The 20,387-nt window shown below is 54.8% G+C and overlaps 2 protein-coding genes across 2 annotated transcripts in view; one reads left to right on the top strand and one right to left on the bottom strand.

Moving 5' to 3' along the window:
• Window positions 1–2,510: 2,510 nt before the first annotated feature.
• On the top strand, window positions 2,511–11,937 carry LOC136314474 (histone-lysine N-methyltransferase SETMAR). Its single transcript, XM_066245407.1, has 2 exons — window positions 2,511–2,777; window positions 7,885–11,937. Exons 1-2 carry the CDS (start codon window positions 2,553–2,555, stop codon window positions 8,644–8,646), a joined length of 987 nt encoding a protein of 328 aa, XP_066101504.1. The 5' UTR covers window positions 2,511–2,552; the 3' UTR covers window positions 8,647–11,937.
• Window positions 11,938–16,566: 4,629 nt separating this feature from the next.
• The window catches only part of SUMF1 (sulfatase modifying factor 1), a 50,455-nt gene continuing 46,634 nt past the window's right edge, over window positions 16,567–20,387 (bottom strand). Inside the window, exon 9 of the mRNA XM_066245312.1 lies at window positions 16,567–17,645. Coding sequence (XP_066101409.1) covers window positions 17,535–17,645 — 111 coding nt within the window. The 3' untranslated portion in view covers window positions 16,567–17,534. The remainder of the gene's footprint in view (window positions 17,646–20,387) is intronic.

Raw genomic sequence — 20,387 nt, forward strand, 5'->3', positions numbered from 1 at the left:
GCCTCGCTGTAGAAAGGAAGTGAATCAGCCTGTGTCAAGTTCTCCCACGGTATCTGACATGGACGGTTGGCTACCTTGCCTGTGGTCAGAGCTGGCCCAGTAGAACCATGGGCTGAGGCACATCTGATTCCGGGTCCTCCTTTGGGACTTTTCTCCACCGAGTCAACTTCCTACTTTCCCCTCTGAACCTGCTCCTGAATGTGGGTTTTTACCTCCCACACGTGTACTTCAGTGTCACACATGTGTACTTCAGTGTCACACACGTGTACTTCAGTGTCACACACGTGTACTTCAGTGTCACACATGTGTACTTCAGGGTCAGATCAAGCGCCTCTCCCACCTGCTCCTGGGTACACTGTCAGCCCGATCCGAGTGTCCATTCCCAAACCTGCTGGCTCTGGACTGAACGTGTCCCTCTAAAGTCCGTATGTTGACGTCCTGATGTGACAGTGTTTGGGGCAGGAGCCTCTGGGAGGTAAGTAAGTCATGAGAGTGCAGCGTCACGGAGGGGTTGGTCTCCTGACAAGGAGAAGAAGGCAGCTAAGCCCATCTTTGGGTCCCCAACATACAAATAAACGAGAAGATGGCCGTCTGCAATCCTGGAGGAGGGTCCTCACCATGAACCCGCCCACACCACCACCCTGACCTCAGACGTCCAGCCCCCAGACCTGTGGGAACAATGGCTGTTGTGTAAGCCCCCAGCCTGTGGCATTCTGTGATAGCACCCTGAACTAAGACACTATCGATGACCTGTGGACCTCAGTGTAGTGAATCTGAGGACATAATGAGGAACTCCTGAGTGTGGGGCGTTCCTTCCCTATAGGAAAACTAAGCAGAACACTCAGGGAAGCCTTGGGAAACACACACACACACACACACACACACGTCACTAAAACATGTTTCATCATCAAAGTACATGGAAGAAACTAGATGGACCCCTGGGGGTGGGGGTGAGGGAACAGGTCCTGAACGCGGGCTGCTTCGCTGTCTTGTAGTTTCTGCTGCACTTCAACGACCCCCACACAGGAACCCAGAGACAACACGATGAAATTCTCATCAGTAGAGTCACATACAGAAAACAGCCACACACACAAAAAATGACCTTGGCCCTATATCAACAGACTTGCAAACAAATATACCAAAATTATTTAAGTTGAAACAAATGTTTCTCCTTCTCCCTCTCCCGGGTATGACTTTTATGACTTTGATGGGGCTCTCCCCGGAGTATGCTGAGGAGTGACAGGAACTATGTAATACCTCCACACCGCCACCACAGAGTAAAATGGGAGTGCAAACAGAAAGGTAACCAGCGCTGTAGGAAACAGGTCAGGCCCTGGCCGGTTTGCTCAGTGGGCAGAGCGTCAGCCCGGCATATGGGGGGTGCCCCAGGTTCGATTCCTGGTCAGGGCACACAGGACAAGTGACCATCTGCTTCTCTTGCCTTAACACTCCCCATTCTCTTCCTCTTCCCCTCTCCTGGCTCAATTCATTAGAGAGTGGGCTTGGGCACTGAGGATAGCTGGGTTGGTCCCAGAATCAGCCGCAGGCACTAAAAATAGCTCAGTTGATTCAAGCATCGGCCCCAGAAAGGGTCCGCCGGGTGGATCCCGGACTGGGTGCATGTGGAAGTCTGTCTCCCCTCCTCTCACTTAAAAAAGAAATAATCAGGTCAGAGAAGACAGGAGAACACATAAGCCAAGGCGCAGGCACCCAGGTGGCACCCCTGTCCCGGGTTCGTAGGGTAAATGTACATGAAACAAGAGACCAACGACACTGGGAGGGTCTGGCTCCCCTAGGGACTCACACAGAAACAGGCCTTGGAGAGAGACGCAGCAAACGCAGGGCGGAAAGAGCGGGACATAATAACCGCAGGTGCGCCCTCCCGAGAGCATCGTAGGGGCGGCAGCATGGGGGGCGCGGGGGTCTGCAGAGGGCACGACTTCAGTAAAGGACTGTTTCAGGGGTCCAAGCCACAAAGCAGGGGCAAAGGAGGAAATGGGGATAAGAAGCACGATGGAAGGAGGAGTCAGCGAGATGGGCCCAGGCGCTCGCTCTCGGGGAAGAAGGGTGACAGCGTGCCCTCTGCGCCCTGGAGATGGGGACACACAGGAGCCGGGCGGAGACCTGGGGGACACCGCCACGCTGCGGGGAAACTGAGGCAGGAGAGGGATGGACACTGGAGCCTTCGGCGGGGCGGGGGGCCACAGGGCACAAACGCCTCGGCGCGGGAGGGGCCCTGCCAGGCCGTCGTGCTGCCCGAGTGCGAACCCCCGGGTGCCCACGGGTGCAGTCCCCTCCGCCAGGCGTGCTCTCCCTTCCCTCCCCCAGCCCCGCAAACCTGGACCACAGACTCGCCTCTGAAGCCCGCCCTGAGGCTCACGGGGGGGGGGGGGGGGGGGGGGGGGGGGACTCAACCACTTCACTTTGTGTCCCCAAAGTTTTGTCCGCACCTTAACGGTTTTGTTATTACTTGTGCACTTTGGCTCAAAACCAAGGGCGAGCCTGATTTCAGACGCCACAGGTGACAGGAAAGGGAAAAAACTACATCTCCCATGAGGCGGTGCGGGTCGCGGGACTACGACTCCCAGCATGCTCTGCGAGCGCTCAAGCTCATTCGGACGCACGCGCTTCGTGACCCGGCGAGACAGCTCTGCAGGATGGCCGCGCGTGAGGAGGCGCAACCCGAAGTCCCCACGGAGCCACTGGACATCGCGTGCGGCCTGGAGGAGGTGCCAGTAGGCGTGTGGCCCCCGGGGGCGAGGCCAGAGCCCTTCCAGGTAGGGGGCGGGGTTCGGCCTTCTAGAGAGCTGCGCACGCCGCGGACCGCTTCCTCTTGTTTGGGGCAGGGCTTGACAGCCTGCGCGCGCAGCCACAGGGGTGGGGCTAGATGGCGGCCTGGTGCTCAGCCCCCCACGTGGTCTTACTAACCTGCGTGATCCTAACGCTGCAGGTGTTCTTGGGGCTTCTCCACTTTTTTTTTTCCCTTACCCCATCGCACAGCTGTTTGCGGGCGGGAATAGCTCTTAAAAGCATAGATTTCAGTCTTTTTCTATTAACATTGCCCAATGCCCTTAACAAGAATATACTTCTTTTCTGCCCATAGACTGGCCGTTCCCTGAAGGGCAAAATCAAAGGTGTCACGAGGTCCCTTGGAAAGAGCCCCGAGAACCCGGCCTTTTTGTCCTGGTCTGTTCCCAGAACTCACTGAGGGATCTGGGGCTAACCTTTACCTCTCGGGTCTCGGGTGTCTCATGTATAAGGTCCAGCATGGAGCCTATTAGCAGATGTCAGCCAGGTGTCATGGTTAAAAACTTGGCCTCTTGAGTCAGACCGTAGCTGAGTCTCCCCCATGCTATGACTTCTTGGGCAAATATAAACTAGCTTTGGCAAAGCTTTAAAGTCCCCCCACGGACAATTAAAATAATAATACCTTGTAGTGCTGGTGGTCGAGGCCAGGCAAGTTTGCATTGAATTCGGGCAGACGGTAGAGGAACTGCATAGCCGGAAAGCATCGGGCCATTTCCGTTTATTGGAGGCTCGCAAGGACAGGTGAGCAAATAAACAAAGGAAAACCACTTTTCATAGTGGAGGGCAAGGGATCAGAAAAACCGCCCCTCGTGGTGGCAGCTGAGGGAACCGCACCTCACCGTGGCCAGAGAGCAATCTGGGAGAATCGCCACCAAGGGAAAGCACCCGTGGCTTTTCGTTGAGACACGCATGTGGCTCTCTGCCACGTGCTCATGCACTAATCATGCAAAGTGCTTGCAGCCGGGAAACCAGCGAGCAAGCCTCACACGGCTGTTTTCCCCATCTACCTCGTTTTGCTTGGAGAGGTACAACTGAAATACAGTCCCTGGCTTGTGAAAGCACTGCATAAACATTCACTGTTCCAGCCTCAAAGCCCTTCAGCCTTTCTCACCCCTCTGACCTGTACTGCATGTTGCCTGAGGAGTAAGGAGTGACCAGAAGAGGAAAAGAAATGACAATGATGTTGCAGGGGAAAGGACACTGGACCTGGAGGCAGGAGGGCGGGGTTCAGGGCTCTGCCATCGTAGCCATGTCTCAGACCCTGCCCTTCCTCATCTGAAAAATGAAAATAATTAAAAATGGATAGCTCTTTTCACATCCATTATCAGTATCGAACCCCGTCTGTCCTTCCTGCTTTCTAGAGTTGTTTGAGGATCAAATAAGATGGTTGACTTAACAGCAGTTTTCCAAGGTCAGAAATGGTTATTTTTCCTCAAAATACCTTAGGCTATTATGGTTGGCCAGCACCATATTAAACACTGATCCCTAAAAGCTTATTCAAAACCAGATATTGTGAATGCCTCGTCAAGAACACTGATAACATGCTTTCTTTATTCAGCAAATAATTGAGTGCCTATACAGTGCCAAGCACCATGTTAAAGGAGGCATAGAAGTTAAAATGTTGACAACACCATTCCTGCCCTTGAGTTTACAAGAGAAGATAGAAAGCTCTTCATTGCTATAAAAGGGGCGGGGAGGGTGGGGGGCATTGACCAGTGGTGGCACAGTGGATAGAGCATCAACCTGGGATGCTGAGGTCCCAGGTTCAAAACCCTGAGATCACAGCTTCAACTGACGAGCGCTAGGCCGCTGGCTGGAGCATGGGATCATCAACATGACCCCACGGTCGCTGGCTTGAGGCCAAAGGTCGCTGGCTTGAGCGTGGGATCATCATCATGACCCCATGGTCGCTAGCTTGAGGCCAAAGGTCACTGCCTTGAAGCCCAAGGTCGCTGGCTTGAGCGTGGGATCATCATCATGACCCCACGGTCGCTGGCTTGAGGCCAAAGGTCGCTGGCTTGAGCGTGGGATCATCATCATGACCCCATGGTCGCTGGCTTGAGGCCAAAGGTCGCTGGCTTGAGGCCAAAGGTCACTCACTGGTCAGTGGTTTGAGCAAGGGGTCACGGGCTCAGCTGGAGCTTCCATGCCACTCCCCATCCCCCGTCAAAACACGTATGAGAAGCAATCAATAAATAACTGACGAGATGCACTACAAGTTAGTGCTTTTCACCCTCCCTTCCTCTCGCCATGTGATTGATCCTCACGCCTGTAGTTGATGAGCATAAATGACAATCGGGAGACAGACTCAGTCCCATGGTGTTCTAGCTGCCTGGCTATGTCCATAGCTTTGAGTAGAGTGAAGAGTTACAGAAAGAAGACAAGATCCCTTCCTCTGAGAGTTTATATTCTTACCAAGAAGATAGAACATGTTTGAAACATTTGAAATGACAAGCCTAAACATGCCTTCAACTAGTTTGCTCACATATATTCCTGGGCATAAAAACCAGCCTCATAAAAAGGTCAAAATAGTTTGCTTGCCCCAAACCCTGCCTTCACAGGCATATGCACACCAAAGGATTAAAGCATGAAAAACTCGGTTTAACAATAACTTTGGGTCTTGTTAGCTATGTGAAAGGTAAAAGGAACATTCAAAGGTTCAGATTGGAAACTAGCATATCCTAATGCCATGAGTGTTGAAACCTAAGTAGAAAAAAAGAACTGATTGATTTTCTTGAACTGAAAATTCCAGAAACCAGCTTTAAACATCCTTTATAAGATCTCAGCTAGGCCTTGAAAAAGAATTATCTGGCTCAGTCTCCTAATAGCTGCTTGGAACAGAAAAAAAAAATCGTGGGGCTTGAGGCCAAGTTCAAAGATTCTCGTGGCTGGCATTACAAAACAACCAAAAAAGGAATGAAGATTTTCACAGCACTTCCTTTAAATTGAGAACCCGGCGAGGCATCAGCCCGGAATACGGTGCAGTGGCATACCTCATTTTCCAGGGTTCCTATACAGATGGGACTCAGAAAGGTCAGCCCTCGGATCAGAAGTTATCTTCACTCAGGCAAACAATGTTTCCCGAGTCTCCTGCTCCACACCCAGTGCTATGGATAGGAACCTGACCCCTCACAGTGCCACACCTCACAGCTCCTGGCCACGCCTTGCCTCCAGACACAGATTTGTTTAAAAGACCAGTCCCCCACTTTTCATACAACTAGGGAGCCCTGCAGTCTCTGCCACTGAGATCCCCAGGTTCATGCTGTTAAGTTCCGGTCTGGTGCAGAGAAAGGAGAGACTGCAGGTGAGAAGGGCAGGGAGGTGCCTTTGCTCTTCAGCATGCTGTCACCTGTCTCCCTTTGTGCTTCCGGAGTGACCGTGGTTTATTTAAAAAAAAAAAAAAATTCTAAGTTTTTTTTGAACCCTCCACCCAGTTCTTCAGGGATCTGGTTGCGAGCGCATCCCTGCGCACTGCGCGTCCTGCATGAAGTCCCGGCTCGCGCCCGGTCCACCTTGCAGTCTTACTTGGACTCCTACCAGGAAAAGCAGAGGTTATGACAATACTAAAAATGATTTTAAGAAACACCCTCTTTTGTATTTCCCTGAGTGCGTCTTCCCAAGCCCCGGCAGGTGCAGGTAAGAGGCGAGCAGGCGGCGGTGGATGAAGGCCACGAGTCTGGGCTGGGTCGGCTCTGGGTGTTCCCCGTGTGAACAAGTGGGCCAGGTTCCACATAAAGAAGGATTATTCCATTCCGAAAGAAATATGCTGAGCTCCTGAGACAGACTGTGGTCTTCGGGTTAGAAAGCACGCTTCATTATACCAGTGAAAATATAAGCAGAGAGCCAGGCTTCACAGAGAGGGGTTTAGACTGAGGACCTTTCTTTTTCTCTAACATTTTGTAAATGTAAACATTTTTTGAAAATACAGGTACGTTAATAAGACTGAGAAACGTTTTCATATTATCTGTCTCATTGAATATGAGGATCTCTTTATGTGTATACAATTCCTCCACAGTAGAGTTAAGTATCTATTCATACTACTGTAACAAATATGACTTTTGGAATTCTGTCTGCAGTTTCTTAGTCAAATGCCTATTTTTTTAACCTTGTGAAGATTCAAGTGGAAATATAAAGTGTCTTTTTAAAACATCAGAGAATATTTAGATAATCTTTACATTAAAAAATTCCTTTAAAAAGAATCAATGGAGCACTCTCCCAAGGCCATTTTTCATTGATTTCTTTCTCATTTTGACTTTCTTACCCTCAAAAAGGGCCTGAGTAGACTCACCATAAAAATACATATATGCAGTTATCATCAGATAAATGTAAAAAGATCAAAAGCCAAGGATAAAACACTCAACTGGCCTCAGATCCTAAATCCAGCTCTGATTTTCCTGACATCCGAGGCTTAGAGGGAAACAGAACAGTCACAACACTTTCAGTTTCCAATAAGACAAAAAAGTATTTTTCACTCGTTTCTCCTACAGCTAAAATAAAACCACAGAATTTGAAACCTTAAAATTAATCTTTATTATTTATTTATTTATTCATTCATTTTAGGTGAGAGGAGGGGAGATAGTGAGGCAGACTCCCGTATGTGCCCCGACCAGAATCCACTTAGCAACTCCATCTTTGGCCAATGCTTCAATCAACTGAGCTATTTTTAGAGCCTGAGGCTGATGTGCTCAGACCAACTGAGCTATCCTCAGTGCCTGGGGCACGCTCAAGCCAATCCCGCCACTGGCTGTGGAAGGAGAAGGGGGAGAGAAGGGGGAGGGGGGGGGAGAAGCAGATGGTTGCTTTGCCTGTGTGCCCTGACCAGGGATCAAACCCGGGACATCCACATGTGCAGCTGACACTATATCCACTGAGCCACTGGCCAGGGCCAGCATTCATCTTTTTTTTTTTTTAATTGGAGAGTTGTTTGCAGATGATATTTTGACGTACTGTGTGTCGTTCGATTTTCTGCTCCATTTGCACATATGTGGGAGTGAGGGATAGCTCAGCTCGGCACTGCTGGCGGGAGATGGGACGGGAGGGTCGTGCTGGCTGACTCCGGGCCTCCTGGTTTCGCAGTACACCCCTGAGCACGTGGCTGGGCCCGGAGCAGACGCCGATCCCGCTCAGATCACCTTCCCCGGCTGCACCTGTCGCAACGGCCCCTGCGTCCCGGGCACCTGCTCCTGTCTCCGTCACCAGCAGAACTATGACAAGGACTCATGCCTTGGGGACCTGGTATCGGCAGCGAGGTGTGCCCAGCCAGTGTTCGAATGCGGCGCCCTGTGCCCGTGCCCGGAGCGCTGCGGGAACAGAGTGGTGCAGCGCGGCCTGCGGCTGCGGCTGCAGGTGTTCAGGACGGAGAAGAAGGGCTGGGGGCTGCGGACCCTGGAGCCCATCCCTCGGGGACGCTTCGTCTGCGAGTACGCCGGCGAGGTTGTGGGCTTCTCGGAGGCTCAGAGGAGAATTCGGCGACAGACCGTCCACGACTCGAATTACATCATCGCTGTCAGGGAACACGTGTCTAACGGGCAGGTGATGGAAACGTTCGTGGACCCGGCCCGCGTGGGAAACGTCGGGAGATTCCTGAACCACGCCTGCGAGCCCAACCTGCTCATGGTGCCCGTGCGGGTGGACTCCATGGTGCCCAGGCTGGCCCTGTTCGCGGCCAGGGACGTCCGGCCGGGGGAAGAGCTCTCCTACGACTACTCGGGACGGTTCCTTAACCTAGTGGACGGCGATGACAAAGAAAGGCGAGATGACGGGGCGCTCAGGAAACCTTGTCACTGTGGTTCCAGGTCGTGTGCTGCTTTCCTGCCCTACGACGGCTCTCTGTACTGAGCCTGAGCGAGGCGGCTGAGTGTGGGCGTGGGAGGTGGGGGCGGGGAGGGGCGTGGGAGGGGCGCACCTCTCATCAGGCGAGATGGGGAAGGAAGCGGCGTGTTTGCTTGGCGCTTGGCCCTTCCTGCTCCCCCCCTCCACCCTGAGTGGAGACCCGGGGTCACCTCTCTCACTCAGGAGAGCAGAGACCACAGGTCGTCCAGAGATACCCCTTCTCCCATGCCCAGCTAACAACGGGGCACTCTTCCTAGTTTGATTCCGCCAACTATGCTCTATCAGGCGTCCCCAACCTACGACCTGCTGGCCGCATGCGGCCCCCTGAGGCCATTTATCCGGCCCCCCTTGGCACTTCCGGGAGGGGCACCTCTTTCATTGGTGGTCAGTGAGAGGAGTACTGTATGTGGCATGTGGCAGCCCTCCAACGGTCTGAACTGGCCCTCTGTGTAAAAAGTTTAGGGACCCCTGCTAGATAATGAGATATAAGTAAAACCGGTGAGTCCTGAAAGCAGACATCAGCCCTCGGCCCCCTCCTCCCTGCCCCCGGGTAGGACTGGGGCACCCGCCCTAGACCCAGCATGACCTTGGACAAGAAAGCCAGGCACAGCAAGTCAACAAAATAGGAGTCCAGGTGCGGGTGCCGTGGGGCACACCACCCCCGCCCTGACCCGACCCCTGGGCTCCGGTGGGAAGCGGTCTCTCCCCCACTGTGTTTCGGTTTTCTAGCACCGGCACCAAATCGTAATGACCCAGGGGAACCCCGGCGGCCGCATGCCGCTTCCCAACCAGTGACTGTTTCACTGGTAATAAAGCTGACAGTTTGGTTTCGGTCTGTCTCCTGCCTGCCTCTTCCTTCTCGTCCGCTTCTAAACAGGAGTGCAGGACGGGGGCATGTGTGATTGTCACCTGCTAACACCCTACCGAGTCCCCCCCAACAGTGAAAACTGTAGCCAGAACGACGACTTCCACGGGCACAACCAAAAATCTTAGAAGGAAAAGAATTGTGAAATCTTCATTGGACGCGTGGCTGTCCTGCGAAGCTGGGTGTGGAAGCGCCACACCGCCTCAGTTCTTCAGGTGGTAGTACCGTGGAAACGCCACCGGCCCGTGGACGCCGCCAGAGGGAGCGGGAATCTTAGAATTCCATCCACACTCGGGAGGGGCACTCGTCTCTTATGTCCCTTTTTAAAGCATGGATGTTGCAAGAACAAGTCACTTATGCAGGTTTATTCGACAGTTTGGAAACTAAAATAATTATCTGGGCCCTATACTGTAGTATGACTTAATAAATTAAATTCATCCGTATCTTTGGCCCTTGCCGGGTGGCTCAGGGATTGCATGTTCCATCCCCTCAGGGCACACACAAGAAACAACCAGTGAATGCCTCAAGAAGAGGAACAACTTGATAATCCTCTCTCTGTCTCCCTTCCTCTCTTTCTAAAATCAATAACATCTTAAATAATAACAATAAAGGTGTTGGTAATGATGCTTGTATAGTTACTAATAATAATTATTTTAAAAAGCAGTAGAAATTTGGGAAATAACCAGAGGGAGAAGATGAGAGACCGGACCCGCACCCACCTCCCTGGGCAGGTCCTGTTCTCTGTGTGCACCTTCTCTTTAAAAATCTAGAGACGGGAACTGACACATACGTGAGGAGTTTTTTTCCTGTGGAATCAGGACTTGCACTCCCCTTGCTAACCAACCCTTCCACAGTACCCCTAGATAACAAGGTTCTTCAACTCGACAGCATTTGTACAAAAACAGCATAAAATCATCATCATCATCTGGCCACTAGAGGGGGACATTATACACAAAACCATTTTAGTTGCCATTTCACAGGGAGGCACAGCACTGACATCCCACAGCGCTCATCAGTGTGGTTCCGCCTTGCGCTTTGCCTCGTACGTCCTGAAGCAAAGGGTTTCGGTAATAAAGATGAAATTACAATGGGAACGCGGTGGGGGTTTTTCCCTTCCCACCGAAGGAAGGATTTACAGATATTCCGGAACAGAAGTTGGCTCAGAAGCCACGTCTTCGCAAGCCACGCCCAGCGTTGAGCCGAGCAGCAGGGTCCGGAGGGCCACAGCCCGCAGCCTGGTTTCATCAAGACCAGGGGTATCCTCTATATCAGGGAAGCCCTCCCACCCCTCTCAGAACGCAGTTGCACACACGGGGCACAGCAGGACACTTGTTTCCCTGCCCACACGTGATCTCCGACACCCTCATCAGCTGTATCCTTTCCACGGGCGCGAGCCTGGCACACACGAGCGGTTAGGGCACCTTCTGATGTCACTGCCAGAGGACCAGTGTCGCCCACAGACCCGGCCTTCCCCACCTCGTCCCTGAGAACACCCACTTCCGTACAGAGACACGGGCACCTTACAGGAAGAGGTGAGCACTGCGGGGTGGGGGGTGAGCTTTCTGAGGTTAAGATGCAGGCATTCACCTTGGATGGCTCCTGACCACACTGAGGACGATGACTGCATCGACCTTCAAAGTCAGGGACGGACGTAACGCAGGTCAAAGCTCTACACTCAGACCATCCTACACTGTTGGAACCGGCCTGCCTCACTCGATTCTGCCTTTTCTAGAGGTATTTCCACTTATTTCCAAAATCTGAAGAACAGAAAGGTTTGGCGTCTTGCCCAAAATGACAGGGACCGGGGCCTGGGCCGTCCAGTTCCAGGGTCCGAGGTGACCACGAACGCACGCCACCTCCTCATCTGCCAGCAACCTCCCCTCCCCGACCCACTCCTCTCCGCCCCAATTCACAAGGAAACCGCCGTTCGGTGGCACAGCAGCGAGAACAGCAGTCACCACAACGGTGAGTCCTGGTTCCGCCTCATTCTGCTGTGTCACCTGGGCACACACTTCGAGCTAAGAGAAGAGGTCGAACAACCACGGCTGTGAGAGCAAAATGAAGACAAAACCCTCCAGGAGTAAGAGCTGCTTCGTGAAGGTGACCCTGACCTTTCTCACTGGCCTCTGAGGGGGCGGGCGCCGGGGACATGCGGGGTTCACGCCCGCGTCGCCCCACCAGAGGCTGCCGTGGTGGGGACCCCACGCCGAGTACCTTCTGTTGCAAAGACCTTAGGCAGAGTCCCTCTCTATCCAAGGGACTCCCACTGCCGCCAAATGAAGACAGTACCAGGGGCTTCCTTCACGTCACTTAAAAGTAAACATTTTCATTTGGCCAGTGTCTGGAGCAGTGGAAAATTGTGGACTTCCAAAAAAAAAAAAAAAGTGGCCCCAAAGGGCCCTTCTGCACAAGCACCAAAGCAAACGCAGGTGACGGACTCTTATCAGCGCCACTGACAAGGGCTTATCTCTTCCCCTGGGAGTCCCTGAGCTGGTTCTGTCCCCCTCCGCCCCGCCCCACTCCCCAAGCCTTGATTCTGAGCATCTCCTGTTACCCTGATGAGATGCCAAACTGACATGTTGGAAAAAACAAGTAGCTCTGATCCGTCTTCTGTTTTCTCGGCAAAGAAAACGGAAAGTCGGCCCCACGTGGCCCAGGCCCAGCAATTCTCCGGGACCTTCCATCACGGTGGCACGGAGCCCCTTCCGGCCTCGGCGCTGTGACTGATTGCAGAGGGCCCCGCCAGCCACTTGGCAGGGTGGCTCTGGGGTCAATTACCATTTGGGGACAGGCGAGAATCCGAGAATCTGATCCGGAGCTGAAAAATTCCTCCCCTGGGTGCTCCTCCGCGGAACCTTCCGATCCTGAACAGGGCCCGTTTCAGAGAGGAGCGCTGAGCAGCCCACCTGAGGTCGTCTCGCCGGTTCTGCTCAAAACTAATGAGACCCCTGCTCTCCTGGTCTCAACACGAGAGGGAGAGGAAGGAAGGTGTTCTGGCGAGCTGCCCGCCTCCGGAGTCACGGCCTCTTGGGGTTAATCATTTCCACCGGGTTTTAAGCATTTGAAACAACAAAAGCCAACTTTCCCTGAGAGCTTGAGGGAGCCTGCAAACCTGTAAAAACCAGGCCTGCACTGGGGGTGGGGGTGGGGGTACTGCAGAGAATGACGTCTCAATGGAGAAAACAGAACCAGTAGTCAAGAACCAGACGTTTCTGCTGGGGCCCAAGGCTACCCTGCCAACTTAGTCACGGAGGCTCATGTGAACGGAGATGGTGCTTTAACGCCCTGTAGCCCCTGCAGGACCAGCGTGTGTGGGGGGGGGAGGGGGGAGGAGAGCCCAGGGGGCACTTCCCAGCAAGATGGGGCCCCTGTGCCAGCCCGCGCCCTTCCTCACTCTCGGATGATCCTGACTGGTACCTACTCGACCAGAAACACGTGGGATTTCGTGCTGCATGAAATGGATCTGCTCTGCATCATCTAGGCCGAGGATGCTCCCCCACCCCACCCCCCGGGCCGAACCTGGCTGCGGAAGCAGCTTAGTGGGTCTGCACCTGTGTTCTTACATCGGAACTGGCTGCAGACACTGAAGACTCGAGACTTCACAGGAAGATGCGGAAACGCGGCTCCTCCTGGAAGCTGGAGCGAGCGGCACGCAGACGAGGGGCAGCGTCCTGTCCCCCACCGCTCCCCCCTGCCTGCAGCCTCCCTGCCCCCCGACAGCAGCCCTCAGGGCAGACCCCAGGAGAGCCGGGGGGGGTTCATATTTGTTGGAAAGAAGGAAGGAGTTCTGCATGCAGCACAGCACGTTACAGAGAAAAAGTAAATCCCTCGCCAGCCTCTTGTATGAACTCCCTGAAGTCTCAGAACAGAAATCACCTGTACTTCCATGTTGTTTGTATTTTTCAAAATACCCCTTTCATGGCCCTGGCCAGTTAGCTCAGTGGTAGAGCATCGGCCTGGTGTGCAGGAGTTCCAGGTTTGATTCCCGGCCAGGGCACACAGGAGAAGCGCCCATCTGCCTCTCCACCCCTCCCCCTCTCCTTCCTCTCTGTCTCTCTCTTCCCCTCCCGCAGCAGAGGCTCCACTGGAGCAAAGTTGGCCCGGGCGCTGAGGATGGCTCCATGGCCTCTGCCCCAGGCACTAGAGTGGCTCTGGATGCAACAGAGCGACGCCCCAGAAGGGCAGAGCATCACCCCCTGGTGGGCATGCCGGGTGGCTCCCGGTCGGATGCATGCGGGAATCTGTCTGACTGCCTCCTCACTTCTCAGTTCAGAAAATACCAAAAAAAAAAAAAATAAATACCCCTTCCGCTAAGTCACCTGCGGATTTTACCACAGGCAACAATTCTACGTGCAGCCTGAAAATACAACCTGTTTTCAGAAGGTGATCAGCTAGAGGCCGAGAATCCTGGGTTCTTCTGGGAGAAAGGCCTCGCCACGTTCTACGTGGACGGCAGACAGCTCGGTCAAGTCCATCTGTGGAAGACAGACTTCTCCAAGCGGTAGCTTGGAGCCGCAACTTCACATCCCCCCAGCCCGAAGCAACACTCCTAAGCAAACAGCACCTGCACTTCCTATTTTCCAGAAGAGTTGGCTATATGAAAAAAGGGGCCTCATTAAAAGGGGGAGGAGCAGGGAGGGAGAAGGAGAAACATGTCCCCGCCAGTGCAGATCTGCATTCCATTCTCAGCTCTAGGCTGAGCCACGCCGGGGCTGCGGCCCTGATCTAATCTGATGTTCCCAACAAGGCAATGTCCCCTGACCACCTCCTCCTCACTGCCCACCCCACCCCCTACTAATCATGTGTACACGTCTCTGCCACAGAAGAAAGGCCTGGCTTCCCGCTCAGCCTCTCAGCACACACCCGACAGTAAAGAACACTGTCCAACACTGAGGACCGAGGCGGGAGTGAAAACAGGCCTCAGGCCCCCTCCCTGCTTGGGGGTGGGGGTGGGGCAGGAAGTGAGGGCCAGCAGCACAGACCCCACAGTAAAGGGACACTGTCCAGGACTCAGGACCAAGGCGGGAGTGAAAACAGGCCTCAGGCCCCCTCCCTGCTCAGGGGTGGGGGTGGGGCAGGAAGTGAGGGCCAGCAGCACAGACCCCACAGTAAAGGGACACTGTCCAACACTGAGGACCAAGGCGGGAGTGAAAACAGGCCTCAGGCCCCCTCCCTGCTCGGGGGTGGGGGTGGGGCAGGAAGTGAGGGCCAGCAGCACAGACCCCACAGTAAAGGGACACTGTCCAACACTGAGGACCAAGGCGGGAGTGAAAACAGGCCTCAGGCCCCCTCCCTGCTGGGGGGGGGGGGCAGGAAGTGAGGGCCAGCAGCACAGACCCCACAGTAAAGGGACACTGTCCAACACTGAGGACCAAGGCGGGAGTGAAAACAGGCCTCAGGCCCCCTCCCTGCTCAGGGGTGGGGCAGGAAGTGAGGGCCAGCAGCACAGACCCCACAGAAGGGCTCCTTCCAAAACCAACAATGTAAGCTGAGCGGCAGGACCAAGGTGCTGCCAAGACCCTGTCTGCACCTCCTAGGAAGTTATTGATAAAGAGGCTGACAAGCTGATCAGATCGGTATTTGGGATGTTAAGTGTCCCCATTAAAAGCAAACGCCCCTGGAGAAGAAGAAGGAACACCAGGGCTCAGGGCACAGGGCTTAGGGCAGCAGGGCTCAGGGCGGCAGGGCTCAGGGCGGCAGGGCTCAGGGCGGCAGGGCTTAGGGCGGCAGGGCTTAGGGCGCCAGGGCTTAGGGAGCCAGGGCTTAGGGCGCCAGGGCTTGGGGAGCCAGGGCTTAGGGCGCCAGGGTTTGGGGCGCCAGGGCTTAGGGTGCCAGGGTTTGGGGCGCCAGGGCTTAGGGTGGCAGCGGACCGATGGGCGGTGCCCTGGCTGCAAAGGGCCGCGTTAGGCGTTTAATGGAGCTACTGGTTTTACTGGAGAGTTATTGTTTTTGTTCCCGCTCTGGTTACAAAGGTGTTTAAGCGTCACGTGTCTTCCCCGGTGGTTTTTCCGTAGGTGCCTGTTTTTCACATGCGGTTTTGCAGAAGGTAAGGTTTTTCAGGAACGCATTAAAGGCAGCCATTAAGTTGTTCTATGGCCATCGCGTCGGCTGCTCCTGGTCAGTACTCCACGTTCCACAGGGCAGCGGTGACTGCTGGCTGTGGGTTCGGGGCTCTCTGGGGTTGGTAACCTGGAACTATGGTTCTCAAATCAAGGGCTTGTTAGGGTTTTGTCTTAAATGCTTTCTAACACTACGCTGCGGCTGAAAGTGCAATTCTATAAAGATGAAGCCAAATCACTCCAAAAAATTTGTTATAACATTAATTAATAGAAGAGTCCAAAATATACACAGCAAAAATACAGCCATGCAAAAAATATAAGCAGGTGGGAGGTAATGAGTGAAACAAAAACTCTCTTTGGCAAGTGGCAGCTTTAAGAATAACATACCTCATTCCCTACATTAGTTCTTTCAACCGAGCAAAATGCATTTGTTTGTTTTGCTTGGAATTAATCATGGGCTGGAGAAAGCTGTAGGGAAACATCTTACATCCACACACGGGCAGGCTGAAACGCACGCTGTCCACCCAGCGGCAGGGCTGTTTCCCCAGACAGACGCTGTGAGGTCAGGAGCTCACACACCAAGTACCGACTGGTGTCGGCTGAAGAGCTACTGACCGACTTTCGGAACCACCAGCACAGAGACGAGCACTTCTTTCGAATGACAGGTCGAGACATCTCCGTGGTCTCTGGGGCCTGGGGGATCGGGATGGGGTCCCGGGGACAGGGATGGAAGCCATCACTCTAAAACCAGGGGCTCCCCTGACGTGGGAAGGCGTCACGGGACCATCAACCCAGGCAACCTGGGGACATCGCCTCCTCCCCTGCAGCAGGAGAGGCAAGGTCATCCCGAGGCTGCTGGTGGGACAGCCTTGCTCCCTGGAATAAAAACCGCCACCAGAGCAACGTGATCCAGTAGCTAGTGGACAGGGAGGTTTTCTAGCGAGCGAAGCACACCCACATCACAGGTCCTCTCTTTCTAAGAGGGAAACACAAAGGAGCCAATGAGAGTGAAGCTGACTCAGCAGAGAGCAGTTTATTCCCGTGGTCGTGACTCAAAGCATCTGGCCCTCCACAGCCCACAGAGCGCCGCCCCTTCCCAGACGAGGCCGCCCCACTTCAGCCCTCTGCCCCTCTCCTGCCCCACTGCAGCCCCCCGGGGCTCCGCCCCTCTCCTCCGTCTACGATTCAGCAGGCTCCCCCGCGGAGCTAGCACACCTTTCACATTCACTGAAGGCTTTGGGGAGGGGGGAGATGGGGCTTGTAACCGCCCCCCAGCCAAAGGCACTTAATGTTAAAAGATAAAAGCACAACAAAGTTACCCGCAGGCATCCCCACGTGTTCAGAAAGCTGAACTTGAACCCACCTTCATGGGTGTAACAATGTTAAAGACACTCATTTCCTTTAAAGAACAAAGTGCATGTGACTATTATAAAGACTCATTACGGCCACCACCACCACCCTCCCTTTCTGAAAAAAACTTAAGAGAACTCTTATTGTACACGATTAGAATTACCCAAGCTTCACACATGGAAAAAAAAATAGCTCAAAAATAATCTGTCATAGATTCTCCCGTGAAATCACAATAGACTCTGGTATACCCACAGAACTGAGTGCCTCTGAGGTCCTGTGTGCATCCCGTCCCGGCCAGGTGGTCACCGAGGGGCCCTGGGGTCCAGCCCCGGGTCAGAACCCGGGTAGGGGCAGCCTCTGGAAGCCTCGCTCGGGGGGACCCCCCACCCCCGCATGAGAGACTTGCAAAGAGAAACACGGCAATGGTCCGGAGGCGCGGCGAGCGCGCAGACGCAGAGATTTGGTCACGCGGAGGGTTGGTTCCTTTGGCGGTTGGGCAGGTGTGACCCCAGCTCAGGTCTCTGCACACGGGTGGCCCATCCTGCGGCTGGAAGCCGAGCGCGGGCTGGACATGGCTCCTCGCGTGCTGGACACGGCTCCTCGGGGCCTCTCGCTGGCGCTCAGCTGGCGGTGGGCAGGCGGTCGGCGGCACAGCGGAAGCCCAGGTTGGAGGCGGAGCTGTCAGGCGTGTTCTGGCTGCGGGCCGCGCAGCGGTACCTGTAGCAGTAGGACTGCGGGGAGGAGAAGGAAGTGAGTGCTCCCGGGCGCTCCGCCAGGGCTCACCCGTCTGTCTGTCTGTCCGTCCGTCCGAGTCAGGCCGCACCCCAGCACCAGCGATGCGGCAGCTGCGCCTGCCCGCAGACACCCCTCCTGCACACACAGCAGGCGCGCTGTGAGAAGGGGTCACGCTCAGAGTGCCCACTGCCTACCCGACCTCCCGCCCTTGGAATACAGACATTGGCGTGGGCACTACTTACACCAGTCAAAAAAAATTAACCACCAGTGGTGACATAACTCAGGGTGCATCCATCTGACAGACCAGTAAGCAGCCGTTAAAAGTCACGCCTTTATGTAATGTTTAACGACACAGGAAATTCTCGCGATACAACGTTAAAAGAAAAAGTCAGAGGTCAAAGCTGTATAGGGAACACGATCTTAATCTAGGTGCGTGTGCCAGGAAAGAAGCCCAGAAGGTTCACAACACGCCCAATAGCAGCAGGAGTTTCTCTCGGGGGCGGAGTTTCCAACTTCCTACACTAGGTACATGTCGAATGACCTCAAAGAGCCTGCAAGCTCCACCAGAATTAAACGACGGAGAGTCAGACAAGAGTTTTGGAGTTTGCAAACTGGGGACGTAGGCAAAACCCGGAAGTGTTCCAAAGAAGAAAGAAAAGTGAGACGTTCTCAGAGTAGAAAGCACATTCTTGAGAACCGGCAGCCTGCACCCTTCCCCCAGGGAGTGGCGTCAGCCGAGCGCCAGGCAGTCAGCATGATGGTGCCGGGAGGTCTGCCCGTCCCGGTGTCTGGAGAACAGGTGCCAGGCGGGTGTACTCCCGAGTCCTCGGCAATCAGAGGGCTCCCTGGAGGCCCAGACCTGTGTGCGGGCGTCCGCGCAAGGAGGGGAAGGTTCAGAGCAGTCCGAGTTCTGGACGGGTCAGAGCCGGAATGGAGTCCGGCTTCCTGACTCAGTGCTCAGCTCACGGTGTTAAATCTCAGCAGTGTGGTCAAAGGGACTCCACTACCTGTGTTCTGACCTCGCCCTTTCCATATGACAGTTGCCATCTAAAGAGTTATTTGCACAGTAGAACAGGATCTGACATTTACCCAGATGATGCAGCTTCATGGTAACCGAGAACTATTCAGAACAGTAAGACGTTATCTAAGACCCGGCAGACCAGCCACAATTAAAGAGCAAGGCCAGGAGTACGGGGTAGGAAAGGCTGTGGAAACACCCTTAACACACCGCTTTGGAGTTTAACTATAATAGCTCGTAAAGCTAGGCATTCTGTGTGTATCTTACAGGAGCAGCACCCGAGTACATACATGTACACACGCACACCTGCAGACAGAGCGCCTGGTCCACACCAGGGGTGGCGCAAGGCACGCCCATACGTTATCCGTGTCATCGTCACAGCCAGAGAAGCTAGGTGAGTCATCCGCGATGACAGTGTGTGAAGGAGGCCGAGTTAGAACTGCACCGGGACACCTGGACGGTCACTCTGGGACACGAGAAGCAGAGGTCATTCACGGGGTAAATCGGTCAGCGCTGCAGAGCTTGTTTGGTTTTGTCTTAATTCTTTTATTTTTTTTTATTTTTTTTTTATTTTTTTGTATTTTTCTGAAGATGGAAACGGGGAGAGACAGACAGACTCCCGCATGCACCCGACCGGGATCCACCCGGCACGCCCACCAAGGGGCGATGCTCTGCCCCTCCGGGGCGTCGCTCTGCCGAGACCAGAGCCACTCTAGCGCCTGGGGCAGAGGCCAAGGAGCCATCCTCAGCACCCGGGCCATCTTTGCTCCAATGGAGCCTTGGCTGCGGGAGGGGAAGAGAGAGACAGAGAGGAAGGGGGGGGGGGTGGAGAAGCAGATGGGCGCTTCTCCTATATGCCCTGGCCGGGAATCAAACCCGGGTCCCCCGCACGCCAGGCCGACGCTCTACCGCTGAGCCAACCGGCCAGGGCCTGGTTTTGTCTTAATTCTTACCCTCCTTTCTCTCACATAAGTTGGCTGTTTCTAAGCTTCATAAGACTTACCTCGGGAGCTGGCACACCGATTCCCTGGGGCACGCGGCCCCACGCGGGCAGGAAGACGGGCGCTCCACCCTCCACCCGGGAAGACAAGGCAGCCGCCTCCTCGCTCTCCCTGCGGCCACGCTGCCCACACTGCCCACATGCCGGCAGGAGGGGAGGGGAGGGTCCTGAGACCAGGACCACAGCCGGCACTGGGAGCTCTGACGTGACTGCAGGTGACCGAGCGGGGAGACCGAGCGGGGAGACCGAGCAGCTCCAAAGCTGCGTCCCCACAGGGCTGCCCGCTGGGCCCGCTCGGGAAGCGACGTGCTGCGGTTCTTGTCGAGTGCCAGAGCCGTGGCTGATCCCGGGCCCGTGTGGCGAACGGCACACCGGAGCAGAGACACGTCCCGGGAGCGGCGGGCAGCCAGACGGGTCATTCCCGCGCCATCACCGCACCGCACCACACCGCACATGACAACAAGCCAGCATGGGCTTCCTGACGGCTGCTGGGCAGTCCACCGAGGGAGCTGAGCCCGGCATGATCCTTCCTGCGGGAGAGCCAGGCTGGCGGGGAAACACGACCCACGTCACCCCGCTCAGGACACGCAGGTCAAAGGACGCCGAGGCTGCTGCTCTTCCTGGTGAGGGCTGCCCTTTGGAAGACCACGCGTGCCAGAAAGGCTGCAGGAGGTGGGTCTCGTGGCTACACGGCCGTGGATGGCAGGGGTCTGACTTGAC

The sequence above is a fragment of the Saccopteryx bilineata genome, chromosome 10, assembly GCF_036850765.1.
Source record: "Saccopteryx bilineata isolate mSacBil1 chromosome 10, mSacBil1_pri_phased_curated, whole genome shotgun sequence".
Lineage (NCBI taxonomy): Eukaryota > Metazoa > Chordata > Mammalia > Chiroptera > Emballonuridae > Saccopteryx > Saccopteryx bilineata.

What these genes read in the sequence shown, in the direction of transcription:
- LOC136314474 (XM_066245407.1), top strand. Translation starts at nt 2,553, where the DNA reads ATGAGGCGGTGCGGGTCGCGGGACTACGACTCCCAGCATGCTCTGCGA. An exon ending in CGAGGCCAGAGCCCTTCCAG is followed by an intron (nt 2,778 to 7,884) that starts GTAGGGGGCGGG and finishes CTGGTTTCGCAG; the next exon opens with TACACCCCTGAGCACGTGGC.